The 17,226-nt window shown below is 40.4% G+C and overlaps 2 gene segments (V, D, J or C); both read right to left on the reverse strand.

The window, feature by feature from the left end:
• Positions 1–331: 331 nt before the first annotated feature.
• On the reverse strand, positions 332–1,829 carry LOC130022847 (immunoglobulin lambda variable 2-23-like). The segment is given in 3 exon segments: positions 332–414; positions 1,372–1,671; positions 1,784–1,829. Coding segments are annotated over 3 exon segments (429 nt in total).
• Positions 1,830–6,596: 4,767 nt separating this feature from the next.
• On the reverse strand, positions 6,597–10,049 carry LOC130022848 (immunoglobulin lambda variable 2-18-like). The segment is given in 3 exon segments: positions 6,597–6,676; positions 9,558–9,890; positions 10,004–10,049. Coding segments are annotated over 3 exon segments (459 nt in total).
• Positions 10,050–17,226: the final 7,177 nt, after the last annotated feature.

Below are 17,226 nucleotides of genomic sequence, written 5' to 3' on the forward strand. Positions count from 1 at the left end.
TAAAAGAAAAGAAAAACAGAGGATTCCTACAAAGTCCCCATTTTATGGTCTTCTTTTTTTACTTTTATTTTGTTTATTTTTAAAAGTTTTATTACAGCAAATGCCCGTCTTAAATATACGCATACAGTGACAACCTCTTCATGTTGACTCATCCACCAGTCTTACTCTTCAGATTCACAACCTAAACCTCGGAGGAGATGCAAGTCAAGCAACTGAAATTCACAGACACACTGGAATCCCATGGTTAAAACATGGGTCATCCTGAGAATGGGGGTAGTCCATGTTCCCACTACTGAAGCTTCTGACATCACACCGCTTGACACTGCTGCAGCTATGCCGACTGCTTATAACCTAACTTCATGGCTTCACTAAGGTTCCTGCAGGATCCTCCCAGTTCTAAGGTTCCTGATGTATCTGGACCTCCAAATTCCACAGCACTTAATCAGGTTCACATTTCAATTTGTTTCAGTTTACTTCTGGATAGTCCTATTTAAAAGATTTCAAGTGTCTATTTGCTTCTGTGTTCTGAATGAAAACGCCAGAAATTGTTGCTTAATTTTATTCATTGATTAATTATCAGTCAGATATGATAATATGATAATATGATAATATGATAATATAATAATATCTGACTGATAATTAATCAATGAATAAAATTAAGCAACAATTTCTGGCGTTTTCATTCAGAACACAGCAAAAGAAAAATCATTTATAGTCATAAAAGAATTATTTATCTGTAACAATTTATGTAGGTTTCAGGAAGAATGAACCTAGAATAAAATTGAGATCAATAAGAAAAATTAAACAACTAATATGCTATATGAATCCCTGACAGGCATACGTAAACTCCAAGCAATGCAAATGTGTTGACATGAACTGTAAATTTTTTTTTTATGTAGAGAGTTGAGGAGCAGAAATATTGGATAGAACTGCTGGTATATAGGAAGTTCTTTAAGAGGAAAAATATGTTATGGAATAAAAATGTTAATGGATGTATCAAGGTGAGACTATAAGAAAACAGGTCTTAAAGGACTGTAATTATGGGATGCCAATTCTATCCAAAAACTCTCCACCTTTATAGGTGGATATATAGATTAGCTCAAACAGTTTATGACTTTATTTTTGTGCATGCCTGCATACCATACAAATTCAGAGATAATTAGAAACAAATAAAAAGAGCAGAAAATAGAGTAAATATGAAAGAATTTTGAGAATGTTATAACTTAAAAGTACCAAAAGCTTGTAATCATTTAATTTAAAATTAAATATAAAAACTAATGAAAATCTTAGTTCAGAAGGGAAGGAGAACAAGATGACTCAGAGCAGGTTTTTGTCTCACTTCCCTATGAGCGTGAACCACTGTGCCAGTACCACCACGCCTGCCAGAGCAACAGTAGTAATCAGCCTCGTCCTCAGGCTTGAGCCCAGAGATGGTCAGGGTTGCTGTGTTGCCAGACTTGGAGCCAGAGAAGCGATCAGGAATCCCTGATGGCCGCTTATTGACCTCATAAATCAGCATTTTGGGGACCTTGCCCTCCTGTTGCTGGTACCAGGAGACAAGATTATATCCCCCAATGTCATTGCTGGTTCCTGTACAGGAGATGGTGACTGTCTGTCCCTGAGTCCCAGACACTGAGAGAGGCTGATTGAGAACATTCTGGGCCCAGGTTCCTGAAGAAAGAAAAACAAAACACTGGTGAATTCAGGCTGGTTTTGGATGAACCTGAGGAGTGGAGACAAAGGGTGAATCCAGATGTGCCCAGGTCCCTTTAGAAAACTTCACCTGGGCCCTGACTGAGGAGGCTGAGGAGGAGAAGAGCCCAGGTCATGATGGAGATGCCCAGAGTGCTGCCTGCTGACACCCCAACTCTGAGCCTGGCTCTCTCCCAGCTCTTATTCCTCCCCTGCCCCAGAGAAGGGAGGGGCCTGTATGTAAAGCTGCTTCCTGCATCTGCCTCTGTTCACCCCTCTCTGGCCTGGTCTTGAACTCCAGATGATTCTGCATTACTTTAAAAAATCATTCTTATTGCTTTTTTTTAATGTATTTTTTTTATCTTATTTTGGCATTCAAGGGGACATGGATGCCACTCCCAGTGATACTCTGCTAATGGGTCTGCTAGTTCAATGCCTAAACTTAGTGTGCTGTGGACCAAATGTACTGCATGGTGCTGTGGATCACCAGGGCCATGGTGCTCTGTGAGTCCAACACCAAACCCAGGAGAGGGATCTGGTGCCAGAGATTGAACCAGCAATAGACTACCTCTGGCACTTCTGTATTTCTGCATAGCACAACTATCAAGAAAACTAATTCTCCTTGATATAAAATTTACTCATACAAACATTTTGATTCCTGCTTTGAAGAGGAAAATAAATGTGATGACATCGCATGCATTTATGACCTACCTATTCTGGGTCTTTGCTTGTAACGTGACTGACTCAATGATCACTCGGTACAGTACTACTCCAGGAAATGCCCTCTTGTGGCTGCCCATGTTTCAGTGTCTCTCTAACATTGGCAAAGTTAACCTGCCCTTTTGTGTAAACATCTGCTCTTGATGGTTGGTTGCTGGTGGTGAGACTCTCGGGTAAGATCTTGTCACTACCCCAACCACACTTGTTTGTGCTGGGGCATTTGTTGTCCTGGTCTCAGAAGCAGATTGTGACTCTCAGTTCAACCCCGACACACACACCCCAGGGAGGGAGCCCTTTCAACAAACAAGGGCTCCTGTCAGCAACAATAGGTTTTTGTGTCTGTTTTTCTTCAGATCTTCTTTATGTTATCCATCTTGCAACTTTATTTTATCCTGCTTTGATATTTAGGGAGAGTTAAGAATAAATTGTGTATCCCATAGTAGGTGTTACATGGAGGTAGTACTATGAGAGACATAGAAAATCAGGTTTGATTTTCTGCATTCCTATCTGTACAGTGCGGTATTTATGAACAGTTTCATTATTCAAGGACCTTAGTTCCAGTTTGTCTTTAATTTGTGACAGACCACAGGCAATTTTTTAACCCTTCTAAGGTGGTTTTCTTCTAGATCACTACATTCATAGGTAGGTGATCAAGTTTCTTTATGTAAATACTATATGCATCTAAGTCCTCTTTCTGTAACTATGGATACTAAAGATATAAAACCAACATAATACTACATCCTTCTCTTTATTTCACCTAAAAATAATGTTAGATTCTCATCTTTTTCTGCAACTTATGATTAAATCTTGGGTTCCTTCTTTTTGAATGAACTACAACTCTTATTTTGTCAACCCTACCAGGATGCCAAAATGTCTGCTCCAACTTTAAGTCTCTTAGTCACTGAGTTTGCTCATTTATATAGGATTTGCCTGCGCCACTGTCAGTTATAGTGAGTGCCATAGTAAAGGCTACATGATAGGAAGTTTCTCTGCCCCTTAAGGAGCTTTTTAAACACTTCCTACAAAACGTGTTTCAAGGCTACGTATTCCCTAAGTTGTTGCCTGTCCATGAAGTTCTGTATAATTCTTTCAAATCTGAATGATATCTAGCTAGACACAGTATTCTTGATAAGGTATTTATTTCAATGAGTTTTTGCACTAAATTCGTCAATGTTCATTTAGCTCATAAGGCCTCATTGATGATCTGGTATACATTTATTTAATGGACTTTACTTTCAATAAAAGTTTTTTTTTATCTTCCTACATTCAGTATTCTTTCTCTATATTTAGATTTTGTCTTTCAGTACAATATGTCTTGTAGCTTTACTAATTGGGTCCATTTACACTTGGAACCCCAGAGGCCTTTTGGATTTCAGCAACTGTAATCATCAACTCTGAGAAATTCTTATCAATTTCTTTAAATAGAGCATCTTTACCACATTTGTCTTCCTGTTCTTTAGGGACATCAATGATTTTGATATAGTTCATTTTGAACTTACAGTTCTATGATATGTTGTTCATTTATTCCCAGGATAATTTCCATCTTCTGCTGTATTCTAGCCGTCTCGGAGAGCCTGGCAAGCTACCAAGAGTATATTCGATATGCCAAACACAGTAACAACAAAGTCTCCAATGGAGACGTTACTGGGCCCGCTCAAGCAAATCGATGATCAACGGGAGGGCCTTTACCTTTACCGCTCGAGCTGTATTCTAGCGGTTTCCTGATTCTAATCTTGGAGTGTCTCAATCTTCTGTTCAGCTTCTGTTATTCTGATGTTCAGAGATTCTATCAATTTTCTTTTTAATATCATCTACCATGTTCTTCATTTCTGTGATTTCTGATTGTAGTCATTTTCTCATTTGGACTCTCATACCTTCTTGTGCTTTGCTGACTAATTGTGCTATTGTGTTTTCAACTCATTGAACACCCTCATCATAATGTCACTAAAGACACTGTCTGAGGATTTACTGGTGTCGTTTATGTCTTTAATGATGCTCCATTTTGTCAGTGAGCTTGATGGGTTCCTATGTGTTTTTCCATTGGTTTTCTAGTGCTCTTTTGGTGAGAATGAGTCTTTGTAGTTACACTGTGCTGCAAAAGCCCTCCCTCACTGGAAGATACTAAAGGATAAAGCTGGCAACTGCTCTCTGTCTTTTCTTTCCACCCTCACAGAATGACAGGAAGAATAACTGTGAGCAGATATAAATTGTTTAGCAGAGCTATTGCGCAATCACACAAGTGGCCAAAAATTCAGGAGCTGTGATGTAGGCCTTTAAAGTGACGGAGGTCCAGTATGGAGGCTGCTGGGGCCTAATGTGAGGAAGAGGCTCTTCCTCTTGTTGGAGCTCTGCCTCGGGTTCCAGAGCAGTTCCAGTGATATCAAAGAGAGATAGGCCTCACCTTGGATTGTGGAGCAGCAAGCAGAAGGTTAGAGGAATCTTTTGGCCTCTTTTATATCAATTTAAAACCACTTACCTCTGATTTTTCAGTAGTAAATTATAAATCTAAGTATTTGAGTTTCCAACCCCTCCCCATTTTCTTGGAGAATGCTCCATATTTATTGGGGAAGAATATTTACTCCAACTTTGGGGTTTCAGAGAGGGTGAAGAACTCTAGAAAAGTCTGCTAGACCCATCCCCTCAATTTCTTCCTTTAAAACCAGAGTTTTCTTTTTGAGTATCTTTCTGGTTGATCTATCAGACAGTGAGAGAGTGGTGTTGAAATCTGCTACTACTATTTTATTGCTGTCAGAATCTTTGTTCAGGTCTATATATGTTGTTCAATATATCTTGATGATTCATAGTTAGGTAAAAGTATGTTTAGGAGTGTAAGTTCTTTTCGATGTACAGATCACTTGATCATTACATGATGACCATCTGTATCCCTTCCTCATAGAATTTCTTTTTTTGAATTCTCTTTTGATATAAGTGTGGTCATTCCAGCTGTTTTTAGTTATTAATTTGATCCTGGGGCCACATCCGGAAATGCTCAGGGATTGGTTCTGGCCAAGAGGTTATAGAAACAGTTGGTGCTGGTACAGACATTTAGGCATCACTGACATAGTTCATTAATCTTTCTGGACTTTTACACTGCATCCTTATTGTCTCTGTCTGCTGTGCACTGGTAGCTGTGAATGCAGTTCTGATTTTGTAGTACAGAGTTCTTAAACTGTAGTGAGAAAAAGACTTTAGTGCTGGCAAATTTAGCAATTCTCAGGGGATCAGGAGGAATAAAATGAGGAGTAGAAATTTCTGTGTAAATTCTCAGATACGAGTTTATGTGCCTGTTCCAGGAATTTCAACAGGATGTAAAATCTCTGGGCTGTTTCATCACCCCTGTCTGCATGTGTTCACCCATGGTTTCTAGCTGCCCATCTATCCAGAGCTCCATGGGCCCACCCAACAAAAGACCCAGCTCTTTATCCTGAAACTTGGTCTGGACACAAAGCCTGTCACTAAGAAAGTCATAATTTTATCTTTTTAATTTATTTTTATGAAGGTATTCACAATAATTTATTACATTCAATATTTCCACATCAATCTCACCACCATTACACTTTCTCACCACCATATTTTGAATTATTCTACCCCACCCCCCAAAGCCTGCCTAAAAAGCATGACACTATTTTGTATTTCTCGATATAAAGAATTTGCCAAAAATTATCCCCAAAGCTTTCCTTACATGAAAGTGTGTATAGATTGTTATACAACTCTGGAGTTATTAAGCCCTATATAGATTCTTAGATGTCATGTTACAACGTTTGCAGACATGAACTCCAGTCATTCTAATATTTTCAAATTGGTGATACTGATAGAATTGAATTTATAATTTGATGGTGACTTAGCTCACACTTAGGATATATCTCAAGATTAGAGAAAAGGTTTTGTAATTTTCAGGCATAGAGAAGAAATTGCAGATGATAATGCATGCAGCAGACTGGACACAATTTACCTGGTAGTATGCTATAACATCCCTATTATTTTTTTTTAAATGACTGTTTTCTAGTCGAAGAGACAAAATAGTGGGTAGAGTTTTTGCCTTGTACATGGCCAACCTGGGTTGGTTCCCTAGCATCCCATATAGTCCCCCAAGCACTGTTAGGGAAAATTCCTGACTGCAGAGCCAAGAATAATTCGTGAGCATCACTGGCTGTGGCTCCAAAACAAAAACAAACAAAAAAAATTTAAAAATGACAGTTTTTTTCATTATAGAACTTGGATATATCTTCCAAGGTTAAGGTTAGATTCAAAGACTCTTCAATTTCTGAACAACCAGAAAAAATACGGTTATAATGGAAACACAATTAAACGGGAATACTCCAATATTGGATATAATATTATACACATATGCATAGATTAGAATTTTTTATGGAAATATTGAACCATCTCTGGAGCTAAAATAAGAAATAAAGAAAAAACTTGATAAAGAAGCAGGAGAAACCAAACACAATGTTATATATGATAGTGATTTCATTAATGTGAAATGTCTGAAATAAGCACATATTATCACCAATAATGTGTATTTTTGTTTATGTGAGTTTAAGCTAAAAGGGACTTGAGAGGTACTGGTAATTAAATAGTAATTTCTCTTAGGGACAGAAAAGAGTTAATGAATTATAGTGCTATTATTAGATGCACAGATGTGAATATAATAAAACTATAGAAGGAATAGAAAATATCTTGAATACAAAATGTGCTTGAGCGGGCACCAGTAACGTCTCACAACAAATTGTGAGACTTGTTGTTACTGTTTTTGGCATAGCGAATACGCCACGGGGAGCTTGCCAGGCTCTGCCATGTGGGTGGGATACTCTCAGTAGCTTGCTGGACTCTCCAAGAGGGACGGAGGAATCGAACCCACGGTAGTTGCGTGCAAGCAAATGCCCTACTTGCTGTGCTCAAAAGGTGGGTGGTAGGTCAAGTAAGTCTGGTTATCTCTGGTTCTCAAAAGCAGGTTAAAAATTCCAACGTTATTTCTTAAACTCGGAAGTCATTATGTTAAGTAAAAGAAGTCACACACACATATTCTCTCTCTCTCTCTCTCTCTCTCTCTTTCTCATATAATGACAAATTATATGAAATGTCCAAAATAAGCAACACCACAGGAAAGATCAGCTGTTGCTCGGTACAGAAGTAATTGTAAGTTACAGGGTAGTCAAAATATAAAACATTAAATATAAAATAAATTCTGAAATGCTGAAAAATATAAAACAAAAAATGAAAATATTCTAAGTAAGTATTTTATGGGCTAGAGCGATAGCACAGCAGGTAAGGTGTTGACTTGCAAGTGGTCGACATGGCCAACATGTGTTCGATTCCTCCACCTCTCTCGGAGACCCTGGCAAGCTACCGAGAGTATCTTGCCTGCACGGCAAAGCCTGGCAAGCTACCTGTGACATTTTCAATATGCCAAAAAACAGTAACAACAAGCCTCACAATTTGTTGTGAGATATTACTGGTGCCCGTTTGAGCAAATCAATGAACAATGGGAGGACAGTGCTACAGCACTACAGTTCTAAGTATTTTATAGGTGACTAAAATAACTTATACAATTGATTGGTGAGAGAATTAGAAATGAACATAGACAATTAGTCTGAAGGACCTTTTCTCCAGCCTTTAAATACCTGGGGTTTTGTTCTGGAACATGAGGAAATTTTATATTATCTGAGTGTAGGAAACAGGTTCACCTGGGGTCTGAGCGATAATACAGAGAACATGGCACCTGCCTCGAACATGGCTGATCCGATTGAAGCCCTTGTACCCTATGGGTCCCTTGGCCCACCATGAGTGATTTGTGATCCCAGAGCCAGGAGTAACTCCTGAGCACCTCGGGCTGTGACCCAAGAAAGCTGGCAAGAAACAAATAAGGTTATCAAAAATTTCCCAGCAGGAGCTAATGAGGCCTAATGGGCCAAATAACGTTTCCAGCTTTTAGTAAACAATACTACTATTTATATTTGATGTTATTGTTCATTTGGGCTAACCCTTCCCCCTCACCAGGTTCAGCGCCCAGGAGCAAGCCCAGGGCCCCTGTTGAAGGCACTGCAGATCTGTAAACTCTCTCCCCAGCTCCACAAATATTTTTAGGGCTAAGATTTGTGACCAGAGCCATAGCTGGGGGGGGGGAGGGGGAAGAAGGGGGGGAGCTTGCCTTGCACACAACCAAGTCGGATTTGATCCATCATGGCACCCCATGTGGACCCCCAAGCACTGATAGAAATAAGCTCTGCATATACCCCCAAAAGAAAACAAACAAACAAACAAAGAACCATTTTTCTGGGGAATGGTTCTCTAATTGCCCCGCAGAACTTTGCCTGCATCTCTATTCAAACTTTCTTGCTTCTCCTATGCCGGAGAGTCTAGTCCCCAACCGGGGGTTCTACCAGGTGCAGGAATGTGAGAGTTTGAGATCTCCTGTGCCCTGGCGCCCATGCTGTCCCCCACTCCCTAGTTTTTTTTTTTAATTAATCCGGAGCAATCGCACCGCTGGTAGGGCATTTGCCTTAAATGCAGTCAACCCCGGTTCAATTCCTCAGAGAGCCTGGCAAGCTATCCAGAGTATCCTGCCCTCACTGCAGAGCCTGACAAGCTCCACGGGTCCTATTCAGTATGGCAAAAACAGTAACAACAAGTCTCACCAAGGAGACGTTACTGGTGCATGCTGGAGCAAATCGATGAACAATGGGAGGACAGTGCTACAGTGCTGTAGTAAATGGTAGCACTGCACTGTCTCCCATTGTTCATTGATTTGCTCGAGCGGGCCAGTAACATCTTCATTTTGAGACTTGTTGTTACTGTGTTTGTCATATTGAATACGTCATGGGTAGCTTGACAGGCTTTGCCATGTGGGCAAGATACTCTCGGTAGCTTGCCAGGCTGTCAGAGAGGGGTGGAAGAATCGAACCTGGCTTGGCTAGACTGGCTTCGGGCAAGGCAAATGGCCCACCGCTGTGCTATTGCTCCAGCTCATAGTAAATGGTAAATATGAAAAAATGTATAAAATATTATAAAATAAAAATTGTTGAATATTTCTTTGTTATTTAAACTTTGCATTAACTAAAATATTTTAAGTGAGTTAAAGGCAACAAAACTTGGATTCAGAAATGTGGCAGTCTGAGGAGGTTGAGAACAGGTTTTTGTCTCACTTCCTAGTGTACAGCAGCTACTGTGGAAAGTGTGAGTACTTGTATATGAGATACAGTAATAATCAGTCTTATCCTCAGGCTTGAGCCCAGAGATGGTCAGGGTCGCTGTGTTGCCAGACTTGGAGCCAGAGAAGCGATCAGGGATCCCTGATGGCCGACGGTTGACATTATTAATCAGAGTTTTGGGAGCTGTGCCCTCCTGCTGCTGGAACCAGGATATATAGTTAGTTGCCCCAATGTCATTGCTGGTCCCAGTACAAGAGATGGTGACTGTCTGTCCCTGAGTCCCAGACACTGTGGGAAGCTGAGTCAGGACATGCTGAGCCCACGTCCCTGAATAAAGAGAAAATAAAACATTGGTGAGTTCAGGCTGGTTCTGAAGGACCTGGGGAGGGAAGACAAAGGGAGAGCACAGATGTGCCCAGGGCGCCTTTCTGGACCTTCACCTGGGCCGTGGTTGAGGAAGCTGAGGAGGAGAAGAGCCCAGGTCATGATGGAGATGCCCAGAGTGCTGCCTGCAGACACCACAACCCTGGGCCTGGCTCTCTCTCAGCTCTTATCCCTCCTCTGCCCCAGAGAAGGGAGGGGCCTACATTCAAAGCCGCTTCCTGCACCTGCTTCTACTCACCCACTCTGGCCTGACCTTGGACTCCAGATGATTCTGCATTACTTTAAAATATTATTATTATTATTTGTTTTTATTTCTCTTTCCTTTTTATCTTATTTTGGCATTCATGAGGCCATGGAAGACACTTCCAGTGATAATCTGATAATAGGGCTGGCAATTCAATGCCCAGTCTGAGTCATGCTGTGGACCAAGTACACTGTATGGTGCTGTGGACCACCAGAGTCACCATGGTGGTGCTCTGGGATCTTAAGGCAAAACCCAGGAGACTAATCTGGTGCCAGAGATTGAACCAGCAATAGACAACCCCTCGCATCTCTATAGTTCTGCATAGCATAAATATCAAACAAATCAATTGTCCTTGATATACATTTTTCTCATACAAACCTTCTGATACATGATTTGAAGAGGAAAATAAATGTGATGACATCGCATGCATCTATGACCTTCCTACTCTTCTGGGTCTTTGCTTGGAAAGTGACTGCCTCAATGACCACCCAGTACAGTGTTACTCCAGGAAACATCCTTTCATGAGTGCCCATGTTTCAGATTCTCTCTAACATTGGCAAAGTTAAGTTATCCTTTTGTGTAAACACCTGCTCTTGATTGTTGGCTGTCGGTGGTGAGTCTCTCGGGTACATGCTTGTCACTAGCACAACCACACTTGTTTTTGCTGAATCAACTGTTGTCCTGAGTCTCAGAGCAGATTATCACTGCCAGATTACCCACCCAGACACACCAGGGAGGGAGCCCTTTCAAAAAAAAAGGGCACCTGCCAGCAACAATAAATTTTTTTTGTTTCTCTTCAGATCTCTTTTGCATTATACAACTTGTAGCTTTATATTTTCCTGCTGTGATATTCAGCCAGAGTCAAAACTGGATTGTGTACCCCACAGTAAGTATTACATGGAGATAGTAATCAGAAAGACAGAGAAATACAGGCTTGATTTTCTGCATTTCTATCTGTAAAGTGCAGTATTTATGAATAGTCATGTTATTCAAGAACCTTATTCCAATTTGTCTTTTGTTTTGTGACTAAGCCACAGGCAATTGTTTTCAATCTTCTGGATGGTTTTCTTCTAGATCACTGTATTCATAGACATGTGATCAAATTTCTAAATGTAAACACTATATGCTTCTAAGTCCTCTTTCTGTAACAATAGATACTAAAGATAAAAAACCAACATAATACTATATCCTTCTCTTTATTTCATCTAAAAGCTTCTAAAAATAGTGTAAGATTCTCATCTTTTTCTGAAACTTATGACTAAAGCTTGGATTCCTTCTTTGTTAGCAGACCAAGAACTACAATTTTTATTTTCTCAACCCTATCAAGATGTCAACATTTCTGCTTAGTCTTTAAGTTCTTAGTTACTGAATTTGTTCCTTTATATAGGATTTGCCTGTTCTAGCTGTCAGTTATAAATGACCTAGATAATAGTTCCACAAAAATGGATGGCTCAATTTAATGCACTTATCTGCTTTCCAGAATCATTCTTAGACTCTCCAAATGATGTCTACTTTGGGAGCTCTTCTCTACCTTCAAGCAGCTTTTTAAGTTTTCGAGCTATTTGTGTGATTGTCATTTAAGTTGAAGCTTGATGAACTATCTACTAAGCTTTCTTTTCCCCACTCCCACCCCCCCAAAAAAAATATATCATAAGGACCATTCAGAGCTTCGAATGCCTGCCTTGCCATTTTAATCCCTGGTACCTCCACAGGTGCTGAGTGTGATCCAGGAAGCTTTGTTATTTCAGATTGGCAGCTCTGCTGTGTGGATTCCCAACTCCGCAAGCAGCTCCCAGTCATAACATAGCCAAGCTATGTTATGTGTGTCAATTCCAAACTTAATGGAGAACAACCCCAATGAACAGTCTAAGATGTGTGATACCAGGCCAGGAAGGGCAGCCTTGATGAGCTGTGTGGGGAAACTCTGCCACCTGATGTGTAGCTCCAGTGAGCACCATAACTGAATGGAAAAGCATCACAGTCAGTGTTTCTATGCCCCCTGGCCCCCATCATTGTCCAACCACCTCTGCCCATCGAATAAGGGAGAGGAGGGGGAAATACACTTGACAGCATTTAAGAAAAAGAAGACTATAAAGTCAAGTTAAAAGCATCAGTGAGGAAGTTAGAACACCATTGCAGCGTTCCCCTACACACACACACACACACATACACACACAAACACCTTGTTTCAGGTATAAACTCTGAGAACATACAAACAACAACTATTTGAATCCCTAAAAATGTGGGTCACAGGAGGGAAACCGGGGAGGCAGGCACATTTGAAATAACAGTGATCTTCCTTTTTTCCTTCTGTGTTGTTGCACTCAAGGAAACACAGCCGATTTGGGTCAGTCAGCCCTTACATCCCTTTAATACAAACTTGGTGAGAAGCAGTTTTTGAGACTTTTGAGTTCATTTCATATAAACCACAGTAATGTTAGTTCTATAATAAAGGCCTTGGCTTCCCCCTGGTGGCATGAAATGGCAGTACCAAAATTCACAGCCGCCTCAGAACTGAGACTTCTATCATTACTATGTTGCCCACATGGCAAAGCCTGGCAAGCTACCCATGACGTATTCGACATGCCAAACACAGTAACAACAAGTCTCACGATGGAGATGTTACTGGGCCTGCTTGTGCAAATCGCTGAACAATGGGAGGACAGTGCTACAGTGCTACTTTTACTTTCTAGCATCCTCCAAACTTCTCCTTGTCTTTCTCCTCTTTATTTTCTCCTACTTCCTTGTCTTCGGGATATTACTTTGGTTTTGTTTTGTTTAGGGATAACACCTGGCGGTGCTCAGGGTGTTTTTTTAGGCCTTTATTTACTTTTTAAAAATTAAAAAAATACGGGTCTGGGGCTGGAGCAATAGCACAGTGGGAGGGCGTTTGACTTGCACATGTCCTACTCAGGTTCGATTCTAGCATCCCATATGGTTCCTTGTAACCTCCAGGAGTAATTCCTGAGTGCATGAACCAGGAGTAACTCCTGTGCATCATCGGGTGTGACCCAAAAAAGCAAAAAAAAATAATAATAAAAAATATATTTTAATTGAATCACAGTGAAATACATAGTTACAACAATGTTCATGATTGGGTTTCACCCAAATAATGTTCCAAGACCTGTCCCTTCAACAGTGTACATTTTCTAACATCCATGTCCCCTTCTTTTTTCTGCTCTGTCCCTTCCTTCTCCTCCTCATCCTCGTCCGCCTTCTTCCTCCTCATTCTTCTCCTCATCTTCCTCCGCTAACCCTTCCTCACATTCTGGTTTTCTGGGGTTATTTCTGGATCTATAATCAAGAATTCTCCTACTGGAGTTAGGTTACTTAATTGGGGCCCTTTTTGTTTCCTGATGAATGCTTGAATTACTGTGAACTTACCTTTCAACACAGTTTTTGTGGTATCTCATATGTTCTTATAATTTATATCTTCATTATTGTTTCCAGATATATTTTCCCCTCTATCCCCTGCCCCCTGAGCTCTTTGTTTTGAAAACATTCTCTTTCTTTTTCCCCCAGGAATTTTATTGAGACACTGTGATTTACAAAGTTGTTCATAATTGAGTTGTTTCAGGAATAAATATTCCAATGCCAATACCACTATTAATGTGCCCTTTACTCTACCAATATACTCAGTTTCCATCCTACCCACTAGGCAAGCATTTAACGAATGTATTTCCAATCAATTTGTCCGATAAAACCAAGAACTGTTGTGGGTAGATGCATCAGGAAAAAAATATAAGTCGATTTATGATGATGAGTTTCTATGTTTTTAACATTTCTTAATCTACTGGACAACCAGATGAACCTTTAGTGAGTGCCATACTAAAGAACACATGATGGGAAGTTTCTCTTGCCCTTTAAGGAGTTTTCTAAACGCTTCTTACAAAACTAGTTTCAAGGCTACTAATTCCGTAAGCTGTTGCCTGTCCATGAAGTACTGTATAGTTCCTTCAAATCTGAATGAAGTTTAGCTGAATAGAGTATGCTTGGTGAGGTGTTTATTTCATTGAGCTTTGGTACTATATTCTTACATATTTGTCTGACTCATAAAGTCTAATTTGATCGATCTGCTGACCATTTAATGGACTTTATTTGAGTGAAAGTTCTTTTTTGATCTTGCTGCTTTCAGTTTTTTTCTCTATATTTGGATTTTGTGATTTGGGGTACGATTATCTTGGATATTTCCTAATTGGATCTATTTTCACTGGGACCCCAGGGGCTTTTTGGATCTCGATGCCTGTAATTCTCAATTCTGAGAAATTCTTATCAATTTCTTTGGTCAATGTTTCTTTATCACATTTGTCTTCCTGTTCTTCAGAGACATCCTTGATTTTTATTTTGTTCCTCTTGAACTTATCCCATTGTTCTCTGGTATGCTGTTCATTTCTTTTCAGGGTATTTTCCATCTTCTGCTGTTTTCTAGTGGTTTCCCCCTTCTCATCCTCGAGCACCTCAATCTTCTGTTCAGCTTCTGTTATTCTGATGTTCATAGCTTCTATCGACTTTCATTTAATATCATCTACTATGTTCTTCATTTCTGTGATTTCTGATTGTACCCATTTTTCTCATTTTGACTCTCATACCTTCTTTTGCTTTGCTGACTACCTGTGCTATCGTTTCTTTGAACTCACTGAACATCCTCATCATATGTCACATAAAGAGTCTGCTTGAGGATGTACTGGTGTTGTTTATGTATGTCTCAAGATATTGTTTTTTGTACATTGAGCTTGATGAGTTTCTACGTGTTTTCCCATTGGTTTTCTAGTGTTCTTATGCTGAGGATGATGTTTTGTAGTTACACCCTCGTGCTACATTCTTGCCCCACCACGCCCCACTGAAAGATACTAAAGGATTAATCTGGTGACTGCTCTCTGTCTTTTCTGCCCATCTTTCAGAATGACAGGAAGAATAACTGTGAGCAGATGTAATTTGTTGAGCAGATCTATTGCACAACCACATAAGTGGCCAACAATTCAGCTGTGAAGTGGGCCTTTAAAATGACAAAGGTCCAATGTGGAGGCCGGTAGGACCCACCCCGGGGAAGGACTCTTCCTCGACTAAGGCTCTGCCTCCTGTTCCAGAACAGCTCCAGAGATATTAATGAGAGGACCGCGTCACCTGAGGTTTTGGAGGAGCAAGCAGGTCAAAGGAATCTTTTCACTTCTTTTATATCCTGTTTGAAACCACTTACTCCCTGATTTTTCAGTAGCAAGTTTTCAATCTAAGTATTTCAGATCCCAGCAGTCCCCATTTCGGTTTGTGATTGCTCTCACTTTCAAAACAATGTGGTCTGAGAATATAGTTGACCTAACTTTTATTTTCTTGAGTTTATGGAGACAGGTATTGTGTTCGAACATTTGAAGAATGAGCCATGTTTATTGAGGAAGAATCTGTGCTCCAACTTGGGCTGTGGAAGAGGGGCGAAGATCTCCAGAAAGGTTTGCTAGACGCATCCCCTCATTTTCCTCCTTTATGACCAGTGCTTTCTTATAGATTTTTTGTCTGGTTGATCTATCAGGCAGTGGGAGATTGTTGTTGAAATCTACTACTACGATTTTATTGCTGTCAGTATCTTTTTTTCAGGTCAATACAGGTTGCTCTAAATATCTTGATGATCAATCATTAAGTCAAAGTATGTTGAGGAGTTTACGTTCTTTTTGATATACAGATCACTTGATCATTTCATAGATGGAAAAAGAAGAGAGAAACAAGTCACAGAAATGCCTCCGAAACGCACACCAGACTGTGTCACATTCAGGGAAACCCAGGGTGGGTACGTGAGTCCCACCACCTGCCTAAACAGCCCAATAGCTAAAAACCTCCAGAACTCAATTGCCACCATGTTCATGGCTGATTTTCAAAGGCTCAGATGAGACTCATCCATGAGTTAATCTGCTGCAAAATTTTGTGAGTGAAATCTCCAGGCGCACATGGAGCAGGGAATGGGTGACCACCCCCATCTCCTTGTGCTGACCATCTATATCCCTTCCTCATTTTGAAATCTATTTTGATATAAGTATGGTCACTCCAGCTGTTTTTGCTTATTTAATTTGGTCTTGGGGCCACATCTGGCAATGCCCAGGGCTTACTTCTGGCCTGAGAGGGTTTTTTTTTCTGATTTTTGGGTCATACCCGGTGATGCACAGGGGTGTTCACGCACTCAGTTATTACTCCTAGCAGCTCCAGGGGACCATATGGGATGCTGGGACTCAAACCCGGGTTGACTGCGTGCAAGGCAAATGCTCTACCCACTGTGCTATCACTCCAGCCCCCTGGCCTGAGAGGTTTTAGAACCAGTTGGTGCTGGTGTAGACTTCCAGGCATCTCCAACCTAGCTCATTGAACTTGGTGGACTTTTACACTGCATCATCATTGCATCTGTCTGCTGTGCTCTGGGGGCTATGAATTCAGTTCTGATTTTGTCATACCAAGTTTTAACTGTAGAGAGAAAAAGACTTTAGTGAGGGAGAATTTAGTAATTCACCGGGGATTGAGAGGAATGGAATGAGAAGTAGGAGTATCTGTGCAAGTTCCCAAATAGGAGCTTCTGTGTATGCTCTAGGAATTCCAATGGGATGAAAGATGTCAGGCTGTTTTTTGAGCACTGTCTGCCTGTGCTCACCCATGGTTTCTAGGTACCCTTCTATCCTGAGCTCTGTGGGCCCACTAAACACTGTTCCTATTTATTCTGAATCTCTGTCAGGACAAAGAACCTGTCACAGGAAGAGGAGCAATCACAAGAAGTGATTTTTATTTTTATGAAGTTTTTCACAATAATTTATTACATTCAATATTTCAACATCAATCCCACCACCTTTATACCTTCCCATCACCATATTTTTAATTATTCCACCTGGCGTCCCAAAAGTCTTCCCCAAAGCAGGACCTAAATAATTTACTTTGTATTCTTTGTTATGAAGAATAGGCTAAAAACTTATGCCAAAATGTTTTCTTACAGAAAAGTGACAGAGAGCCCAGAAAGGTACCGAAAGTATTCTACTCGCACAAAAGAGCCTGGCAAGCTCCCCG

The sequence above is a fragment of the Sorex fumeus genome, unplaced genomic scaffold (genome assembly GCF_029834395.1).
Source record: "Sorex fumeus unplaced genomic scaffold, SorFum_2.1 ptg000021l, whole genome shotgun sequence".
In the NCBI taxonomy this organism is placed as follows: domain Eukaryota; kingdom Metazoa; phylum Chordata; class Mammalia; order Eulipotyphla; family Soricidae; genus Sorex; species Sorex fumeus.